The sequence below is a fragment of the Astyanax mexicanus genome, chromosome 15, assembly GCF_023375975.1.
Source record: "Astyanax mexicanus isolate ESR-SI-001 chromosome 15, AstMex3_surface, whole genome shotgun sequence".
In the NCBI taxonomy this organism is placed as follows: domain Eukaryota; kingdom Metazoa; phylum Chordata; class Actinopteri; order Characiformes; family Acestrorhamphidae; genus Astyanax; species Astyanax mexicanus.
The window spans coordinates 3,137,463-3,160,610 of NC_064422.1; the positions used below are offsets into that span (position 1 = coordinate 3,137,463).

The window sequence follows — 23,148 nt, forward strand, 5'->3', positions numbered from 1 at the left end:
CTATCTATCTAATAGTGTAATAGTTTTATGTTGCACTGTCGTCACTCCTGCACTTTATGTTGTCTATTGCTTCTTGTTCCATGTTGCACCATGGTTCCAGAGGAATGTAATTTCACTACACTGTGTACCTGTACTCAGTTGTAATGACAATAAAAGCCTCTTCACTTGACTTAATGAAAATGAACTTACCTGTTCAGGAGAATAGTCTGGACCAGGAGAGTCACTAGTCTGAGCCTGAGATGGTTGAGGAAGATCAGAATCACCCACCACAGCATGGGAAGTAGCACTGGTCGTCTGTAATCACATTTAAAAAAAGACTAAATTTACAATATGAAACAACTAAAATACAAATATAACATTATTTAATTGATATTTCATACTGCCCATCCCATTTCAATTACTAATAACACAGAGTATATAAAACATGCTCTGTGGGAACGTTACACACACTCTAACCGTTCCTTGTGGGGACGGTTCCTTGCACGGACTGTTATGACCAATTTTACACTTATATTTCACTCTAAAACCGACTAAAGGTGTGTTGTGGGGACGCCGTGATTACCCAGAAAAACTATAAAGAGAGAGAGAGTAGAACTAAATCTAAAGTGAAGAAAATGAACTTACCTGTTCAGGAGAATAGTCTGGACCAGGAGAGTCACTAGTCTGAGCCTGAGATGGTTGAGGAAGATCAGAATCACCCACCACAGCATGGGAAGTAGCACTGGTCGTCTGTAATCACATTTTATGAAGACAACTTTAACAATATGAAACCACTAAAATACAAATATGTTATTATTAAATTGATATTTCATGCTGCCCATCCCATTTCAATTACTAATAACACAGAGTATATAAAACATGCTCTGTGGGAACGTTACACACACTCTAACCGTTCCTTGTGGGGACGGTTCCTTGCACGGACTGTTATGACTAATTTTACACTTATATTTCACTCTAAAACCGACTAAAGGTGTGTTGTGGGGACGCCGTGATTACCCAGAAAAACTATAAAGAGAGAGAGAGTAGAACTAAATCTAAAGTGAAGAAAATGAACTTACCTGTTCAGGAGAATAGTCTGGACCAGGAGAGTCACTAGTCTGAGCCTGAGATGGTTGAGGAAGATCAGAATCACCCACCACAGCATGGGAAGTAGCACTGGTCGTCTGTAATCACATTTTAAAAAAGACTAAATTTACAATATGAAACAACTAAAATACAAATATAACATTATTTAATTGATATTTCATACTGCCCATCCCATTTCAATTACTAATTACACAGAGTATATAAAACACGCTCTGTGGGAACGTTACACACACTCTAACCGTTCCTTGTGGGGACGGTTCCTTGCACGGACTGTTATGACCAATTTTACACTTATATTTCACTCTAAAACCGACTAAAGGTGTGTTGTGGGGACGCCGTGATTACCCAGAAAAACTATAAAGAGAGAGAGAGTAGAACTAAATCTAAAGTGAAGAAAATGAACTTACCTGTTCAGGAGAATAGTCTGGACCAGGAGAGACACTAGTCTGAGCCTGAGATGGTTGAGGAAGATCAGAATCACCCACCACAGCATGGGAAGTAGCACTGGTCGTCTGTAATCACATTTTATGAAGACAACTTTAACAATATGAAACCACTAAAATACAAATATGTTATTATTAAATTGATATTTCATACTGCCCATCCCATTTCAATTACTAATAACACAGAGTATATAAAACATGCTCTGTGGGAACGTTACACACACTCTAACCGTTCCTTGTGGGGACGGTTCCTTGCACGGACTGTTATGACTAATTTTACACTTATATTTCACTCTAAAACCGACTAAAGGTGTGTTGTGGGGACGCCGTGATTACCCAGAAAAACTATAAAGAGAGAGAGAGTAGAACTAAATCTAAAGTGAAGAAAATGAACTTACCTGTTCAGGAGAATAGTCTGGACCAGGAGAGTCACTAGTCTGAGCCTGAGATGGTTGAGGAAGATCAGAATCACACACCACAGCATGGGAAGTAGCACTGGTCGTCTGTAATCACATTTTATAAAGACAATGCAAACATATAAAACCATAAAGACATCATGAACAATACTTAATACATTCTGAATCACAGCATTACGTATACTGCATACTTTGCAACATACTTGTGTTCTCCATGGGTAGTCATCACCCCCATAGTCATAGACAATTTCTTCTCCTTCTTTAATGTCATTCAGGGCAAACAAACAAAGGTGTGGTTTTCCATCCACATCAATTTTTTTCATTTTACAGTTTGGGTGTCTGTGGTCATCGTTAACGAGCCGCCCAAATGATCCATCTTCTCTTGAGGCATCAATACTTAAACACAAAAAGAGAAATACAAATTTCACAATAACAAAAATAATAACTTCATTTGATTAAATACAATAAATAAATTCTGCTAAAAAGTCAAAAACTCATGCTGCATGACTTTACCATCTAGACCAATTTGATTTGGCTAATCAATTATTATGGCCAAGCTGGCTGACCGGGCATAAGCAATCAATTAAACCAGCATTATCAGCATAACCAAGTTCATCCACCACTATTAGTAGCATGACCACTGTGGTCAGCCATCAAGACCATACAACTCAACCCCTGTGACCAATCGGGTTGCATAATCATCATTATCAAGTGGGTATTCAGCTTGACCATCTTGACAACATTGACAGGACCAGTTTAAACCAACCATAACTAGCCCGATTTAAGCCACATGGTATATTATAGTTTTGGAGCAAACAGAAGCCTTACCACCATAGTTTCCCTTTCCACTTGAAGTCAAACATAAATACAGTACATGATGGGTGGTAAATGTTTCTTCTTCTCTGGGATTCTGCTTCATTTATCATATCTCCTCGATATTCAACAAGAAAATCTCCTTTGCAAATAGAACTCTTTGCAAATACTCCACGTCCTGTAAAAGACAGCAAAAACATTTTAACCAGGATAAACTACATTTACTTGAACAGACATTCAGCTCATGATAGATGGCAATTAGACCAACAAAGAAAGAAAGAGGGAACCATATTAAGATAAGCTCTATTTTAACTGAGTCTTCTCATGGATCATCAGGCTGCGTGTAAATGTATGACATTAATGACTAAAAAACTTCAGATGCCTTCTTACCTTTTACTGCATTAATGTACTTCACCTCCAACTTGCTTGTTTTGTCTGTTTTTGAAACCACATGTTCTATGGCATCCCTAAGAGGACTGATCCGTGGTGGCATTTTAAACTGCAAGAATATTAAACAAAAAAATTACTTGCCCTGTGATTAATTACTGTCTGATGTATTAAAGTTGTCAGTTGTATGATTTTTAACTAACTCTTATGGTTAGATATTTTAAAATAAAATTCATTTCTTAGGTTCAGGAGAGGTGGCTGTTTCAGCAGTAGTAAAGTGTGGGGGAACTGCGGCTGAACAGCCACCCCTCCCCCACCATCTACTACTGCTGATACAACCTGACTCTTACATTAATAAACATAAAAATACATACATACACAAACATAATGAATGATTTGCTCATATGCTGCATTTCAAACAGCTATAAATCCCTGTATGCAGTTATATACAATTCTTAAGCAGTTATACATCCATATACAGAGTCATATTCAATCTTTAACCACATATGCATCACTATGCACCATGCTGTACATCTTCATGCACAATGTTATACAATCCTTTACCAGTTAAACATCCTTAACTCCTGCTATACACTACTATACATATTTATACAACCTTTAATCAGATATACATCCCTTTACAGCATTACACAAAATCCTAAACCAACTATACACCCCTACACACCATTATACACAATACTTAACTAGCTATACACTACTATACACAATTACATAGAAACCATAATTAGCTATGCATCCATACACACCACTACATAGAACCCTTAACCAGCTATTCACTGCTTTACACTATTTCATACAACCTTTAACCAGCTATACACTACTATACAGAATTACACAGAACCCCCTAATCAGCTATACATCCTTACACACTGTTACATAGAACCCTTAACCAGCTATACCCTACTATACACATTTACACAGAACCTTAAACCAGCTATACACTACTATACACATTTACACAGAACCTTAAACCAGCTATACACTACTATACACATTTACACAGAACCTTAAACCAGCTATACTTAACCAGCTATACGCTACTATACACCATTACATAGAACCCTTAACCAGCTATACACTACTATACACTTTACATAGAACCCTTAACCAGCTATACCCTACTATACACATTTACACAGAACCTTAAACCAGCTATACACTACTATACACATTTACACAGAACCTTAAACCAGCTATACACTACTATACACATTTACACAGAACCTTAAACCAGCTATACTTAACCAGCTATACGCTACTATACACCATTACATAGAACCCTTAACCAGCTATACACTACTACACACTTTACATAGAACCCTTAACCAGCTATACGCTACTATACACCATTACATAGAACCCTTAACCAGCTATACACTACTATACACCATTACATAGAACCCTTAACCAGCTATACACTACTATACACTTTACATAGAACCCTTAACCAGCTATACGCTACTATACACCTTTACATAGAACCCTTAACCAGCTATACACTACTATACACCTTTACATAGAACCCTTAACCAGCTATACACTACTATACACCTTTACATAGAACCCTTAACCAGCTATACCCTACTATACACCTTTACATAGAACCCTTAACCAGCTATACACTACTATACACTTTACATAGAACCCTTAACCAGCTATACGCTACTATACACCATTACATAGAACCCTTAACCAGCTATACACTACTATACACCATTACATAGAACCCTTAACCAGCTATACACTACTATACACCTTTACATAGAACCCTTAACCAGCTATACCCTACTATACACCTTTACATAGAACCCTTAACCAGCTATACACTACTATACACTTTACATAGAACCCTTAACCAGCTATACGCTACTATACACCATTACATAGAACCCTTAACCAGCTATACCCTACTATACACCTTTACATAGAACCCTTAACCAGCTATACACTACTATACACCTTTACATAGAACCCTTAACCAGCTATACCCTACTATACACCTTTACATAGAACCCTTAACCAGCTATACGCTACTATACACCATTACATAGAACCCTTAACCAGCTATACACTACTATACACCATTACATAGAACCCTTAACCAGCTATACACTACTATACACCTTTACATAGAACCCTTAACCAGCTATACCCTACTATACACCTTTACATAGAACCCTTAACCAGCTATACACTACTATACACTTTACATAGAACCCTTAACCAGCTATACGCTACTATACACCATTACATAGAACCCTTAACCAGCTATACACTACTATACACCTTTACATAGAACCCTTAACCAGCTATACGCTACTATACACCTTTACATAGAACCCTTAACCAGCTATACGCTACTATACACCATTACATAGAACCCTTAACCAGCTATACACTACTATACACCTTTACATAGAACCCTTAACCAGCTATACGCTACTATACACCTTTACATAGAACCCTTAACCAGCTATACGCTACTATACACCTTTACATAGAACCCTTAACCAGCTATACACTACTATACACTTTACATAGAACCCTTAACCAGCTATACACTACTATACACTTTACATAGAACCCTTAACCAGCTATACGCTACTATACACCATTACATAGAACCCTTAACCAGCTATACGCTACTATACACCATTACATAGAACCCTTAACCAGCTATACACTACTATACACCTTTACATAGAACCCTTAACCAGCTATACGCTACTATACACCTTTACATAGAACCCTTAACCAGCTATACGCTACTATACACCTTTACATAGAACCCTTAACCAGCTATACACTACTATACACTTTACATAGAACCCTTAACCAGCTATACGCTACTATACGTATTTACACAGAACTTTAAACCAGCTATACACTACTATACACCATCATATACGATCTGTAACCAGTTACATATCTTTATATATTTTTAAAAAATCATGCATTCCTAAATAACAAAATATATTATATATATTCTTATCACTATTATACAATATGTAACCCACTGTTATACACCCTATACACCATAATATATAATTCTTAACCTATTTTAACACCCTTATGCATGAGTCTACACCATTAATCAGATATACATCCACGTTTACAATAATATAGGAATTATAACACCATTAACCAAAATTATCTACTCATTCTGTCACACTAACAAAACAAAGAAATTAAGGGTGCCTGAGCAGCACTGTGAAATACAGTCAGCAAATATCTACCTTTTTTACCCTGCTGAGACTAACTTAACCTGTCAGCTAGCTAAATTTAGGTAGGAAGGTTAGCTAACACTAGCTAGCTTATGTGAGCAGTCTGCAGCCAGTCTAGCATTTGTCACTAGACATTTAAAAGCTTGTTTTTATTCTTAAACTTAAATATTACAAAAAAACACTAACTTCAGAAACTAGCTCTCATCTGCTCACCACACTCTCCAACTCTCCTCTGAACGGCAAAATGGCTTACAGCGATTAACAAGCTCCCTTCCCCCAACACTCGACTGCCGTTCCAGCAGCCGCCCTCCCCCCTCTACTTGCCGTTCCAGCAGCCGCCCTCCCCCCTCTACTTGCCGTTTCACCAGCCGCTCTCCCCCCTCTACTTGCCGTTCCAGCAGCCGCTCTCCCCCCTCTACTTGCCGTTTCAGCAGCCGCCCTGTGCTGTTCCAGCAAGCAATCAAGGCCCCTCCCTCTGCTGCTGCTGCTGCTGTTGTTGGAATAGCCAACCCCTCTAACAGTGCAAACAGCCACCACCCCTCCCCCACACTGTAACTACTGCTGCTGCTGAAACAGCCTGACTCTAATAAACTTTAAAACTTTTAAAGCTAAACTTTCAGCTCCTAACTGCTGCTAAACTGGTTAAATCATGAACATCACATGTACTTTTGCAGAGGTTGTGCATAAGGTTTTTTTGAGTAATGTAGAAGATATACTCAGCTTACATGGTATCAAATTAAAAGTCTTATAATGGAGACCACCATTTTTATATAACAAATATAATTGTATCATTTATAATTAAAATGACATGCATTTTGGCATTTTTATTGTCTTTTTATTTAGTTAAATTACTGTGTGAAGCACTTTTTAGAACTAGAACTGTCTGCTAGTTGGGGGAGGGGCGGTAGAAAAAAGAGAGGTATAGGGGGTGTTCAGCAGATCTGTACATGTTATATGCTAAAAGGACAACAGGAGAAATAGCTAGCTAGCTAGTTGACCACTGTGATCATGCTAGTCATTAACCTAATAAAACAACTAACCTAATAAAAAGGAGTAAAAATTTGACAGCACTCATATAATATCCAGTATATATATTTATAAGTCTTGCCGATAAAAAACAAACATTTTAACCTACAGGGACTTTTCAGTATGCTTACTGTACACCATCCAGCATTATTATATAAACCAATCAAGTGTTAACATCTTCTAATTGGATATTTTTTTTAATGGTCTTGAGTTTGATATTACAAATTATTTTCTCAATAATTTTGTTTTAATTGTTATTTAATTTGGAGAATGATGTATTATACTTGAGACTTGTTCATGAGTCAAGACCAAGAGCAGGAGTTTCAAGGACTAAGACAAGACTGAGACAAGACCAAGTTTTTTTTTCACCAAAATAAAAAGAAGGGATTTGGATGTAACTTAACAAACAGGTAAGAGCCTGCCATTGAATAATTACTCCATGGATGATTATGTTTCAGCTGGCAATAAGTTAAAAGTTATTTACCAATGCAGTAATAGCTTCTCATTTCTTAAACAACCATGTTAAAGACATGTTCTGTGGTTGGGAAAAGACATTCATCTGATTGGCCACCACAGAGTCCAGACCTTGTTGAGAATCTTTGGGATGTGCTGTAGGAGACTCCAAATATCCCATCATCAGCACAAGATTACATTACATTACAGTACATAACATTACATTTGGCAGACGCTTTTGTCCAAAGTGACTTACAATAGTGAAGTATAAAAATAATAGAAGTAAAAGTAAAAACATCTTTAGATAGGAAATGAGGTTAGAAGTTGTTAGAGGTTAGAGTTAGAGTGGTTAGGAGAGTAAGAGTTCTTTGAAGAGCTCTGTCTTCAGGAGTTTATTAAAGATAGTGAGAGATTCTCCTGATCTGGTAGTGGATGGTAGTTTGTTCCACCATTGGGTAACTCTGTATGAGAACAGTCTGGATTGTTTTGTGTGAATGTTTGTTTGGTAAAGTGAGGCGACGTTCATTGGAGGAGCGCAGCGGCTGGGAGGTAGCGTAAGCCTTCAGGAGTGAGTGCAGGTAGGAAGGAGCCTGTTCTGTCATCACCTTTTAGGCGATCGTAAGGACTTTGAATTTGATGCAAGCAGCAACTGGTAGCCAATGGAGCTCAATGAGCAGCGGGGTGACGTGCCCGTTTTGGCTGGTTGAAGACCAGACATGCTGCTGCATTCTGGATCATCTGTAGTGGAGGCATGAGATTACCACCGCTTGTACCAGGAGTTGGGTGGCCTGTTGCGTCAGAAATGGTTGAATATTTTTGATGTTGTAAAGTGGATAAGGAGTGGGCTGAAGACAGCTGCCTTGTCAGTGGACTTGCTCGGTGGACTCGCGCAGGTAGACTCGCAGGTCTTTACCCAAGTTGGTCTTCACACAACAGCTGACGCCTTCAGCTGACACCTCGGCGAGTGACGAAATAGGATTCTAAATTGCGCACAGCTGCGGGCGATATAGGAAATTAGCACCACAAGATCTTGGGTAAAAATGACTGCAGCTCTGGACAGAATTAAATGGCCATCAGCGAGGGTGAGAGAGGGAGAGAGGGAACACACTGGAAGAGCTGAAGTGGACACTCCCCCATACTTCATACTTCTGACAGCAGGAAAGTCACACCGCCTCTAGCAAATCAGGCTGAAGTTGCTCCACACTAAGCTCCTGTTTGGACAACCTCTGTCCTCTTACATCTCGAGCCATTAGCTCAAGCAAACCGCAGCCATGGCTAAAAAATAACTCACTCAGGGAACTACGTTCCAAACTCCGAGCTGCCGAAAGAAAATGGCAAAAAAAAAAAAAACTACCAACTGCTCCTGGATTCCTTTACAGCCAGCATCACAACTGCTAAAGCTGAATTTTATCACAATAAATTCAGCTCCCTCACAGACTGCCGGAAAATATTTGCTACATTTAAATCACTAATCAACCCTCCTCCTCCTCCTCCTCCTCTGGCTACATACTGCTGAAACACTTGCCTCATTCTTTACTGGGAAAGTGGCAGCTATCAGCAACCAATTTACTGATGTAACATGTAGCAGTCCTACTACATGCTCTGCAGCCCGGTGTCCCTCCACCGAAGGCGTTGCTTTCTCCTCGTTCACTCCTCTCACTGAGAACAAGACACTGGCTCTCCTAACACGTAGCCGTCCTACTATGTGTCCGCTTGACCCAATTTCCTCACACTTACTACAAACCATTGCACCTACAATCACTCCGGCTATCACTCACACCATCAATGCCTCTTTAGCTTCTGGTGTTTTCCCAACTGCTTTCAAACAAGCACATGTGACACCAAAAAAAAGGCTTAAAAAGCCTTCTCTCAACCCCGCCCAGGTTGATAACTACAGACCGGTCTCACTACTACCCTTTCTCTCTAAAAAAAAAAAAAAAAAAAAAGTTTTAAATCAGGTCTCTGGCTTCCTCTCCCAGAATGACCTCCTGGACCAGAACCAATCTGAATTTAAAAAAGGACACTCTACCGAGACGGCTCTGTTGTCTGTGACTGAAGCGTTGAAAACTGCTAGAGCTGCAGGCCAGTCCTCAGTGCTCATTCTGCTGGACCTCTCGGCCGCCTTCGACACGGTCAACCACGACTTCCTCCTAACTATACTCTCAAACATGGGGATCTCACACAATGTGCTGTCATGGTTCAGATCATACGTCCCCAGGGTTCGGTTCTGGGTCCCCTTCTCTTCTCAATATATACCGCCTCTCTTGGTCAGGTTATCCACTCTCATGGCTTCTCCTACCATTGCTTTGCTGATGACACCCAGCTATACCTGTCATTCTCACTTGAAGATCACTCAATCTCTGCACGAATATTGCAGTGACATATCCTCATGGATGAAGGAGCATCACCTTCGATTAAATCTCTCAAAGACTGAACTTCTGGTCATACCAGCAAAACCATCTATTCAACCCAACTTCTCTATAAGCATCGACTCTCTCTCTCTCTCACCGTCAAAGGTTGCTAGGAACCTGGGTGTTATGGTTGATGACCAGCTCTCCTTCACGCACCATGTGGCCTCAGTTGCTTGATCCTGCCGCTTCGTGCTTTATAACATCAGAAAAATTAGAGCGTTTCTGACGCAACAGGCCACCCAACTCCTGGTACAAGCAGTCGTCATCTCACGCCTCGACTACTGCAATGCTGTGCTAACTGGCCTCCCGGCCTGCGTAGTAAAACCACTCCAAATCATCCAGAATGCAGCAGCACGTCTGGTCTTCAACCAGCCAAAACGGGCACGTCACCCCACTGCTCATTGAGCTCCATTGGCTACCAGTTGATGCTCGCATCAAATTCAAAGCTCTTACAATCGCCTACAAGGTGATGACAGAACAGCTCCTTCCTACCTGCACTGATCACTCCTGAAGGCTAACGCTACCTCCCGGCCGCTGCGCTCCTCCAATGAACGTCGCCTCGCTTTACCAAACAAACATTCACACAGAACAATCCAGACTGTTCTCATACAGAGTTCCCCAATGGTGGAACAAACTACCTTCCACTACCAGATCAGAAGAATCTCTCACTATCTTTAATAAACTCCTGAAGACAGAGCTCTTCAAAGAGCACTTACTCTCCTAACACCTCTAACACACTAACTACTTCCAACCTCATTTCCTTCTTCCCCTCCTTCACTTCTCTATCCCTTTATTTCACTTCGACCTCCTTTAAGCCCTGTCTAAAAAATGGTTTATCTTTACTTCTATTACTTTTGTACTTGACTATTGTAAGTCGCTTTGGACAAAAGCGTCTGCCAAATGTAATGTAATGTAAAAGTTGGCTCCGTTTGACAAAAAAAATGTTAATGCTAATAGCAATCCATATAATGTGTTGGCAGAGTAGAATTTACAATATTTTGTTATATTTAAGCAGTAAAGTAACACATGACCATCTCATGTTGTATTGCTTAAATATAACAAAATATTGTAAATTCTACACTGACACCACATTATTTGGATTGCTGATGGCCATTAAATGACTGCCAGTATAATCATTTTAGTCAACCAGCATGACCAATTTGATTGACTAGAATGAAAAAACACTGGACTACACAAGCTAACCTGTCTGACAATGATGTGAATGTTAGTTGACCTGCCTGATCAGTATGACCACTCTAGTTGATCCACATGACCAGAATGTTCAAAGTGGTACACCAGTATGACCATAGGGGTAGACAATCATGATTACACAAGTTGACCAGCATCAAGTATGACTGGTCTTTCTTTATAACCAGCATGGCCATGCTAGTTTATCAATATTGTAAAGCTGACTGACCAGCATGACTACACTAGCTCAACCAAAGCATTCAACCAGTAAAACCAACTTGGTCAAGTCAGTTATGCTGACAAACAAGTTAGCCCATCAAACTCAAATAAAAAACATGATGTACAGGTCATTAGCTAAAGTGTCCAACCAGCTTTTGGCTTATCCTAAGCTGAATAAAATGGCTGCCCACTCCCACATTATTATTCCACCATATAGGAAAAAACTGAAGAATATGAACTTGTTGTATTATTTGAGGTCTGAATTTTCTGCAAATAAATGCTCTAAATGACAATATTTTTATTTGGAATTTTGGAGAAATGTCTGTATTTTATAGAATAGAACAACAATGTTAATTTTATTTAAACATATACCTATTAATAGCAAAATCAGAGAAACTGATTCAGAAACAGATGTGGTCTATTCATGGCAATTGTGAATTTAAACCCTACCTCATCAGTAACAGATATTTGCACCACTTACATAAAAACTTGACTGAGCTGTATGCCCAAACAATGTGAATTCTGAATTAAAGAAAGTAAAACCACTTCAGTTTATGGATAAATCTTTGCCCATTATGTTTGAACAATTATTGTTTAAAATAAGCAAGGAAAAACATAATTGGACAAGAGGACAAAATTGCTAAAATGCCAAGATGCTTTGCCCAAAGTTGTTGGATAAATTTTACTCCTTGTTCTAACTTGCTAATCTGTCACAAAGTACCAAGCTAGTTCTGCTGTTGGAAACTAGAATGAACAATGATGTGTTAGTTAGTGGTAACTTCTTTCATTGCTTAAATTTTTATTTTTGTTTAGTTACTTTTCTAAAAGCACATGGTAATATGTCCTATTAAAGCATACATTATATGTGTATTTTTTAATAACTGATAAGTACATATTTAAAATATCAACCTGGTTGCAATAAATTGTATTATATTTTTGATTAGCATTTTGCTGCATTTGTTTTGGCAGAAAACTAGTGTAACAATCTGGCAACCATGGTTGCTTGCTGTTAGCTCCAGTTGTTCCACTGTTGGCTGCTTAGGATGCATATATCTTATATTTAATACAAAAATGGGCTTACCTTGGGTTTGACTTTTGCTCCTTCATCCAAGTTTTAAGCTCCTTAGCTGGTATCTGCTGAAAATAATCTTCTTTCTTGTCCATTGAACTGATTTCCATGTAAACACACCATAAATGTATGTTCCGTTGAAATCCTTCCTTATGAGGACCAGGAAATGTCCATATTTGGAATAAGTGTGTGTGGCACTGTGAGTGCATGACCTGCGGGGGCGCAACTGAGCTCCTGCCCTTACACACACACACTGACCAAAAAACGTGTGGTATGGGCCTGAGCTAAAAATCACATAGACATATTCAGAACAGCTCCTGCACTTTATTTAAACCATTTTCTTTATGGGGACCAGGTTTTTGGTCCCCATACCGCAACAGGTCCCCATGACGTGACTGTGTAAACAGTCTGCTGTCCCCATAATGTGATGAATACCAACACACACACACACACACACACACACACACACACACACACACACACACACACACACACCAATGCCTCCTGGCACAATCAGAAGAAGCACCCCCCCTCCATGCCAGCCCCCGGTCTTCACAGTGTGTCGTGCCATCTGGCGCCCCCCCCCCCCCCCCCCCCTCAAAAAAAAAGAAAACACACACACACATAAAATCCACCTCTCCCTGCTGCCTCTGAGCCTCCACCAAACATGAGGCTTTCGCTCGGATCACTACATCGCCTCAACCCCCAGACAAATGCTGCCTCACACGCCCCGCTCACACTCACACACACAACTTAAACACACACACACTTCCATATATTCAGACATTCTGCAAAAAGTTATGTTTCTATTTTTTTATTTCAATCAGTTTACAACAAAACCTTAAAGACTCACACAGATTTCCAAGATCCTGTTCATTTCAATTGAAAAGGGAGGATTTTTGTTTTTTCTATTTACAATTCATAATATTTTACTTCTGTTCAACAGATCAGCATTTTAAAATGCCTTGCACGCCTCACACACACACACACACATCCACAAACACACACACACACACACATATGGCAACTGACAGATAAAATGAAACACAATTTTCAGTTCTAATGGAATTCAGTTCAGTTTGTTTAACGGTACAGTATAAAGTGCAGGGCTGGATGGTATGAATGCAGTTACACAGACTGGCCCTGGTGTAGTGCGGTGGGCCTGGGGATCCTGCCCTGCTGTTCCCTGTGAGATGCAGCGCTGACTACACTGCACTACACTAGCTACTGTAAGAGTTTCACATTGATTTTTAGCTGTATTTGTTTCTGTTCGTTTGCAGTGTGAAAAACTTTTCAATATGTTTTGAATTATTAGACCAATTACTGGAAGTACTCCTGGGCTTTACCTTATGTACCTGATCAGCCAATGACTATTTCATTTTCAATTTTTTTTTTTTTGCTTCCTGCAATGGAAGTCGGTTTCTGGAAAAGAGGCAGAATTTTGTTCAACACCTGGAAAAGCAACTTGCTAAACTGACAGCATTCTGCACAGAACCGGACCACCCTATACACCCACTACACCTGCTGCATAGGCCCCGAATAATGAGCCCCTCCCTCTCGTTAAGTTAGTGAGAGTCAGTCAGAAGAGGAAGTAAAACTAACTTTCAGGACATGAAAAGTGGACAAAAGACTCCAAAAGAGTGAACTGCTGAATCAGCAATCAGGTAAACCTGGGATCATACTTGTTGGATTTTTAATAAAGAAATAGTCTCAGATCCAGAGCCACTGGAAGACATTTAGAAGATCAGAGTGGCTCACCTAAATTCACTCTGAACGTTCTGTACTGTTCCATTCCACCTAAAGAAAAGTAGTTACTAACTACTTCCAGTATCAAGGTTGTTCCACTTTAAAAGCTGCCACTGTATTCATATAATCAAACTAACACCATTTTTTTTTTGCAGTTTTAGTTACACCGTAAGCAGTGGAGCATTTACAGGTTCCTGGATTTAACTGCTGCACCATTTAAAGAGGCACAAAGCTGCAAACTGGAAAATGAACAGCTCATACTTAAATGAGCAGCTCATATAATGTTCATACAGAATGATACATTTAGTCCCAAAACAACATTTTCCACAGTAAGTAATAAACTATCTTCAAATATAAAATTTGATGGCCCATGTTTCTGTCTGGACTGGCTGTAAAAACAGTTTACTGGGATTCCTGCCATCTTATTTTTAAATAAATTGAGTGTAATGTTGTCATGTGACCAGTAGATGGTACTGGTAGAGTCTTCATATGAGGCTAAAGGGTCAACATTTGAAAAATTAAGTATCAAGGTGCAGAGAACCACAAATGTAATGTCCCCATATGAGGACATACAGTGGTATGAAAAAGTTTGGACACCACTGATAATTTTCATGATTTCCTTTATAAATCATTGGATGTTCGGGTCAGCAATTTCAGTTAAATATATCATGAACATCATACACAGATTATGCACAGGTAAATCCAATTACGAGAAAGGGTTAAGGAGCCAGCTTCAAGTTTTCTTTCTTTGTATCTTCTCTAAAGAGTGGCAACATGGGAGCTTCAAAACACAACTCTTAAATGACCTGAAAATGTTCAACATTATGGTTTAGGGGAAGGATAGAAAAAGCTATCTCAGAGATTTCAGCTGTCAGTTTCTAACTGACCACAGGCACATTTTAGTTAAAGCCTAAAGTAGCAGAACAAGAAAAATATCAGATAAGCAGAGGAGAAGGATGGTGAGAACAGTCTTAGGTGACCCATAGACCTCCAGAGCTCCAAACACCTACATCATCATCTTGCTGCAGATGGAGTCACTGTGCATAGTTCAGCTATTCAGCGCACTTTACACAAGGAGAGGCTGTACGGGCTGTACATATAAAAAAAAAAAAAAAAAAAAAAGGGATTTGGGAAGTGAAAATTTTTCAGAAAGCTGTTGAAATGAGGCGAATGAATTATCTATGTAGAAATCCTTAAAAGTTTTAATATTGTGGTCATGCCATAGAGAAAAAGCTTTATCTATCAGAGAGGGAGAGAACATATGATTGTTTTTTACTGGAGCTGAAAGAGGATATGTCTGTAGTCCCAAGTGACATCTAAACTGCTTCCAAATCCTAAGTGTTGATTTCACGATAATATTACGGGCATAACAATTGAATGATTGGTTGACTGAAGCATGTACTAATGCTGCCAATAAGCTAGAAGTGGTAGAATTTGTCTCCATCTTCACCCAAGAGGGACTTAAACTGGATTCTTCAAAACTAAGCCAGTACTAAATAACTCTAAGATAAGCAGCCCAGTAATAACATTTTATATTTGGTAGTCCTAATTCTCCTCCCTCCCTAGATGTTTGAAGCGCATCTCTACTTAATCTGGAAACCTTTCCATTCCAAATAAACTCTGAAATTAAGGAATCTAATTTAAAAAAGAAAAATAGGTATATATTGAAAAATATTTTACATTACATTACATTACATTTGGCAGACGCTTTTTTGGCAGAGTGCTTTGTGTGAGTGTTTGTTTGGTAAAGCGAGGCGACGTTCATTGGAGGAGCGCAGCGGCCGGGAGGTAGCGTAAGCCTTCAGGAGTGAGGGCAGGTAGAAAGGAGCTGTTCTGTATCACCTTGAAGGTGATTAATATATTTAGGAAGAAAGTTCATTTTAATTGTATTAATTTGTGCAACTAGTGATAGCTTATCACAGTCTTGATTAGGACCCTAGAGAAGTCTGAACCAGCTCTGATTCCACAAACCAATTAATGTAAATTAAACTTAAACTGCATCCACGTAGGTGATGATGGGATGTAGTAATTGTTTAGGGCGCTCAGTCAATAAACTGCAGTGTGAAACTAAAACTAACAGACTGTACAGAATGTAACAAACACACAATGTTGGTGCAGACTCTGGTCTGGACTTTCAGGTGTGAGAACATAGTTTAGACCTACAGCTATGATAACATTAGTGTTCCACTGACTAGTTCTTTGAATTGTGTGGATATTTAAGCTCATTTAACTTGATCCATGTACAATTTTATCTACACTACATACAAATAGTGTATGTGTGTTCCCTGAACTCTGTTTATTCATTTCAGCCAATCAGCAAGGAAGGATTCTCGAACATTAAAACAATGAGGTTCTGTAACTAATAAATACTACTAAATACTAAATTAATATGAAAATGAATAAATAAAATAATATTACAACAACAACAACAATAACAATAATAATAATAATAATAATAATAATCATTTGTGGCCTAGGTATTACAATTAGCAGGCTAGAATTAGAAATTATAGTGTGTAAAGGTGAAGAAGTGTGTGTGTGTGTGTGATAGAAAGAGGGATAAAAAGAGAGAGAGTGAAAGAGAGACAGACAGACAGACAGACAGACAGAGAGTTTCATCAATTCATCTTGCGACAGCGATCAGCGCCACTGCCGACACTCCATCAATCAGCACAGAGCCGCATTAGAGATCTGGACTCAACCCAAATGAACAGATTTACTCCTCTGTCTCCTTCCCTCCCTCCCTCTGTCCCTCTCTTTCTGTCTCTCTCTTTCCCTCTTTATCCTTCCCTCCTTTTTTCTCTGTCCCCCTCTCCCCATCTCTTTCTGTCCCACACTCACTCTCTCTCTCTCTGTATCCCTTTCTCCTTCTCTCTTTCTCTGTGTATCTCTCTCTGTCCATCTCTCTGTTTCTCCAGATCTCTTTCTGTATCTCCCTCTCTTCATCTCTATTTATCTCTCTCTCTCTGTATCTCTCTGTTTCTCTTCTCCCTCCCTCTATCTCTCTTTGTTCTCTCTCACTCTCACTACCTCTCTCTGTTTGTCTCCTCCCTCCCTCTATCTCTCTCTCTGTTTCTCTCTCACTATATCTCTGTCTGTTTGTCTCCTCCCTCCCTCTATCTCTCTCTTATATATGGTTTACACAATAAAAACTGCATTTACTGAATTATTGCAGATTATACTGTAAGTCTTTCAGTACAGCTGAGATGAGCTTTAATGATATTAGGCTCTTGTTTTGGGACTGGAATCGGTAATTTTCCTCTGATACAGAAAAATAAAGTATACTGGATCTATATAATGTAGAACTTACCAGGCCCTCCTGCAGCAAAGCAGCTCCAAACAATGATATTTATATAAGTGCAGAGCTCTTGATTCTTCTGTCCAAAGAACACTGCTCCAGAGGTGCTACTTTTTGTCTCTGTGTTCTCTGGAGAACTTTAGCCTTAATGTTGTATTTTTTCAAGCAAATGTTTACTCTCTTTAAGTTCATGTAATATAATTTTTAAGTACAGTGAACTTAACAAATACATATACATATATATTTAAAATTAATATTTTCCTGAACTTGTTTTTAGTCTTCTTTCTGGTTTCATTCAACTTTTTTTTTAAATACTCATAGAAAATTAGATGAAAGAAAACAGTAAAGAATTAAAAGTACTGAGAGCACAGTGAGAACACAGAGTTACTGCAGCTCAGTAAATGATGCTTGTTCTACAGCTACAACACAGAAAAGCATTTAATCATAATATGTGATCTACAAGTTTACCTAAGTTAGCCCTGGGTGAATCACTACACACTGATGGTGAGTGTTAGTCAGAAACTGTTGGACACACCCATTATGCAAATAGATGGCAGATGACAGAAGCCAATGGAAAAGAAGATGTTAATGGCAACAGACTAAACTCAGTTATTATAAGTTGATTCAACTCAAAGATCTCAGTTTAAGTGTATATGTGCCCACAAATGTTCAGCTAACTCAAAATAGTTGAGTATTGTTTAGAAATATCCAATTTTATGTAAAACAGACTTAATTTATTTGAGTTCAAACAACTTCTGGGTTTACAGTGTATCAATTTGCTTAAACTTTATACTAAGTGCAGCACTGCAACTCTGCTCAACCCAATAGAATTATAGTTTTTTTGTTAATGTGAACATTTCATTATATACCTGTCTGATAACATGAAGCCAAAAAAAGATCTCAAAAAGCAACACATTATGCCCCGATCTGAAGAAATTCAAACAGATGAGAAAACAAAATCATTGTTCATCTATCAGTCTGAAAAAGGTTACCAAGTCATTTCTAAATCTTTATGAATTCAGTGGACCGCAAATAGAGCTATTATTCACTAACAGAGAAAACATGGAACACTGGTAATCCTTCCCAGGAGTGACCGGGCAACCAAAATTATTCCAAAAGGACATGGACACCTCATCCAGGAGGTCACAAAAGAACCCAGAACAACATTTAAAGAACTGCAAGTCTCACTTAAGTTAAGGTCAGTGTTAATGATTCAATAATAAGGAAGCGACTGGTTAAAAATGGTCTCCATGGGAGAATTCCAAGATAAAAAGCACTGCTGACCTAAAAGAACACAACGTCCCAAAAAACATCTTGATGATCCCCAGGACTTTGGACTGATGTGACAAAAGTGGAACTTTTTGGAAGGTATTCCATTACATCTGTCGTAAAACTAACACATAATTTCAGAAAAAGAACGTCATACTGAGAGTGATGTTCTGGGGTGCTCTGCTGTATCAGGGTCTGGGCAACGTGCTGTAATAGATAGAACCAGGAATTCTGCTGTTTACCAGAAAATCCTGAAGGAGAATGTCTGGCCATCTGTTTATGACCTCAAGCTCAGGTGTACTTGGGTTCTGCAGCAGGACAATGATCCAAAACACACAAACAAGTCTACCTCTGAAAGACTTAAAAAACTAAATGAAGGTTTTGGAGAGGCCAGTCAAAGTCTGATTGAGATGCTGTGGGATGATCTCAAACAGGCTGTTCAAGGTTATTAGGTTTAGGGGTCAAACACTTTTTCACAAAGGAATAGATTGGTTAGGATATTTTGTTTACTAAGAAAAATCTTTTAAAAGTGAATTTAATGATGGTACAAAAAATGTTGTTCATGCATATGCTCAAAAGTATTAGCAAACATTTTTGAGCTTTGAATGAATTCCAAAACAATGTATTATAATAAACAAGTGCCTGGTTTAAATTGACTGATTAATGATTAACTAAACAAAGTACTTTTAAAGTGCCAAACATCTACATAACTTAATTAAAAAGATTATTTTCTTTTTGTTCTTGTTTAATGTAGTTTACATGAAAATAAATGTTTTTATACAGTAAAAATATGCAGTTTATTATAGTGCTTTCACTCCAGTTCTATCACAGTGCACTTTATTATTACAGTACCCTCACTCCAGTTCTATCACAGTGCACTTTATTATTACAGTACCCTCATTCCAGCCCTATCACAGTGCTCTTTATTATTACAGTACCCTCACTCCAGTTCTATCACAGTGCACTTTATTATTACAGTACCCTCACTCCAGTTCTATCACAGTGCTCTTTATTATTACAGTACCCTCATTCCAGCCCTATCACAGTGCTCTTTATTATTACAGTACCCTCACTCCAGTTCTATCACAGTGCACTTTATTATTACAGTACCCTCATTCCAGCCCTATCACAGTGCAATTTATTATTACAGTACCCTCACTCCAGTCCTATCACAGTGCTCTTTATTATTACAGTACCCTCACTCCAGTTCTATCACAGTGCTCTTTATTATTACAGTACCCTCATTCCAGCCCTATCACAGTGCTCTTTATTATTACAGTACCCTCACTCCAGTTCTATCACAGTGCACTTTATTATTACAGTACCCTCACTCCAGTCCTATCACAGTGCTCTTTATTATTACAGTACCCTTACTCCAGTTCTATCACAGTGCACTTTATTATTACAGTACCCTCACTACAGTTCTATCACAGTGCTCTTTATTATTACAGTACCCTCACTCCAGTTCTATCACAGTGCACTTTATTATTACAGTACCCTCACTCCAGTCCTATCACAGTGCTCTTTATTATTACAGTACCCTCACTACAGTTCTATCACAGTGCTCTTTATTATTACAGTACCCTCACTCCAGTTCTATCACAGTGCACTTTATTATTACAGTACCCTCACTCCAGTCCTATCACAGTGCTCTTTATTATTACAGTACCCTCACTCCAGTTCTATCACAGTGCTCTTTATTATTACAGTACCCTCACTCCGGTTCTATCACAGTGCACTTTATTATTACAGTACCCTCACTCCAGTCCTATCACAGTGCTCTTTATTATTACAGTACCCTCACTCCAGTTCTATCACAGTGCTCTTTATTATTACAGTACCCTCACTCCAGTCCTATCACAGTGCACTTTATTATTACAGTACCCTCACTCCAGTCCTATCACAGTGCGCTTTATTATTACAGTACCCTCACTCCAGTTCTATCACAGTACTCTTTATTATTACAGTACCCTCACTCCAGTTCTATCACAGTGCTCTTTATTATTACAGTACCCTCACTCCAGTCCTATCACAGTGCACTTTATTATTACAGTACCCTCACTACAGTTCTATCACAGTGCTCTTTATTATTACAGTACCCTCACTACAGTCCTATCACAGTGCTCTTTATTATTACAGTACCCTCACTCCAGTTCTATCACAGTGCACTTTATTATTACAGTACCCTCACTACAGTTCTATCACAGTGCTCTTTATTATTACAGTACCCTCACTCCAGTTCTATCACAGTGCTCTTTATTATTACAGTACCCTCACTCCAGTTCTATCACAGTGCGCTTTATTATTACAGTACCCTCACTCCAGTCCTATCACAGTGCTCTTTATTATTACAGTACCCTCACTCCAGTTCTATCACAGTGCGCTTTATTATTACAGTACCCTCATTCCAGCCCTATCACAGTGCGCTTTATTATTACAGTACCCTCACTCCAGTCCTATCACAGTGCTCTTTATTATTACAGTACCCTCATTCCAGCTCTATCACAGTGCGCTTTATTATTACAGTACCCTCACTCCAGTTCTATCACAGTGCACTTTATTATTACAGTACCCTCACTCCAGTTCTATCACAGTGCACTTTATTATTACAGTACCCTCACTCCAGTCCTATCACAGTGCTCTTTATTATTACAGTACCCTCACTCCAGTTCTATCACAGTGCTCTTTATTATTACAGTACCCTCACTCCAGTTCTATCACAGTGCACTTTATTATTACAGTACCCTCACTCCAGTTCTATCACAGTGCACTTTATTATTACAGTACCCTCACTACAGTCCTATCACAGTTCTCTTTATTATTACAGTACCCTCTCTCCAGTCCTATCACAGTGCTCTTTATTATTACAGTACCCTCACTACAGTTCTATCACAGTGCTCTTTATTATTACAGTACCCTCACTACAGTTCTATCACAGTGCACTTTATTATTACAGTACCCTCACTCCAGTCCTATCACAGTGCTCTTTATTATTACAGTACCCTCACTCCAGTTCTATCACAGTGCTCTTTATTATTACAGTACCCTCACTCCGGTTCTATCACAGTGCACTTTATTATTACAGTACCCTCACTCCAGTCCTATCACAGTGTTCTTTATTATTACAGTACCCTCACTCCAGTTCTATCACAGTGCTCTTTATTATTACAGTACCCTCACTCCAGTCCTATCACAGTGCACTTTATTATTACAGTACCCTCACTCCAGTCCTATCACAGTGCTCTTTATTATTACAGTACCCTCACTACAGTTCTATCACAGTGCGCTTTATTATTACAGTACCCTCACTACAATTCTATCACAGTGCACTTTATTATTACAGTACCCTCACTCCAGTCCTATCACAGTGCGCTTTATTATTACAGTACCCTCACTCCAGTTCTATCACAGTACTCTTTATTATTACAGTACCCTCACTCCAGTTCTATCACAGTGCTCTTTATTATTACAGTATCCTCACTCCAGTCCTATCACAGTGCACTTTATTATTACAGTACCCTCACTACAGTTCTATCACAGTGCTCTTTATTATTACAGTACCCTCACTACAGTCCTATCACAGTGCTCTTTATTATTACAGTACCCTCACTCCAGTTCTATCACAGTGCACTTTATTATTACAGTACCCTCACTACAGTTCTATCACAGTGCTCTTTATTATTACAGTACCCTCTCTCCAGTTCTATCACAGTGCTCTTTATTATTACAGTACCCTCACTCCAGTTCTATCACAGTGCTCTTTATTATTACAGTACCCTCACTCCAGTTCTATCACAGTGCGCTTTATTATTACAGTACCCTCACTCCAGTCCTATCACAGTGCACTTTATTATTACAGTACCCTCACTCCAGTCCTATCACACTGCTCTTTATTATTACAGTACCCTCACTCCAGTTCTATCACAGTGCGCTTTATTATTACAGTACCCTCACTCCAGCTCTATCACAGTGCACTTTATTATTACAGTACCCTCACTACAGTTCTATCACAGTGCACTTTATTATTACAGTACCCTCACTCCAGTCCTATCACAGTGTGCTTTATTATTACAGTACCC

General features: G+C 38.9%; 1 protein-coding gene across 1 annotated transcript; it reads right to left on the reverse strand.

Annotated features, from left to right (window-relative positions):
- Window positions 1–1,827: 1,827 nt before the first annotated feature.
- LOC125781346 (N-lysine methyltransferase KMT5A-like) lies at window positions 1,828–6,697 on the reverse strand. The gene is made up of 5 exons (XM_049465180.1): window positions 6,577–6,697; window positions 3,149–3,257; window positions 2,774–2,936; window positions 2,149–2,341; window positions 1,828–2,032 (listed from the first exon to the last, which is right to left on the reverse strand). The coding sequence occupies exons 2-5, from the start codon at window positions 3,249–3,251 to the stop codon at window positions 1,904–1,906; spliced, it is 588 nt and encodes a 195-aa protein (XP_049321137.1). The 5' UTR covers window positions 3,252–3,257; window positions 6,577–6,697; the 3' UTR covers window positions 1,828–1,903.
- Window positions 6,698–23,148: the final 16,451 nt, after the last annotated feature.

Coding starts and splice junctions, on each gene's coding strand:
- LOC125781346 (XM_049465180.1), bottom strand. CDS start 3,251: ATGCCACCACGGATCAGTCCTCTTAGGGATGCCATAGAACATGTGGTT. Junction 2,342..2,773: donor TGGAAAGGGAAACTATGGTG/GTAAGGCTTCTG, acceptor TTTGTGTTTAAG/TATTGATGCCTCAAGAGAAG. Junction 2,033..2,148: donor ACTACCCATGGAGAACACAA/GTATGTTGCAAA, acceptor ATGTGATTACAG/ACGACCAGTGCTACTTCCCA.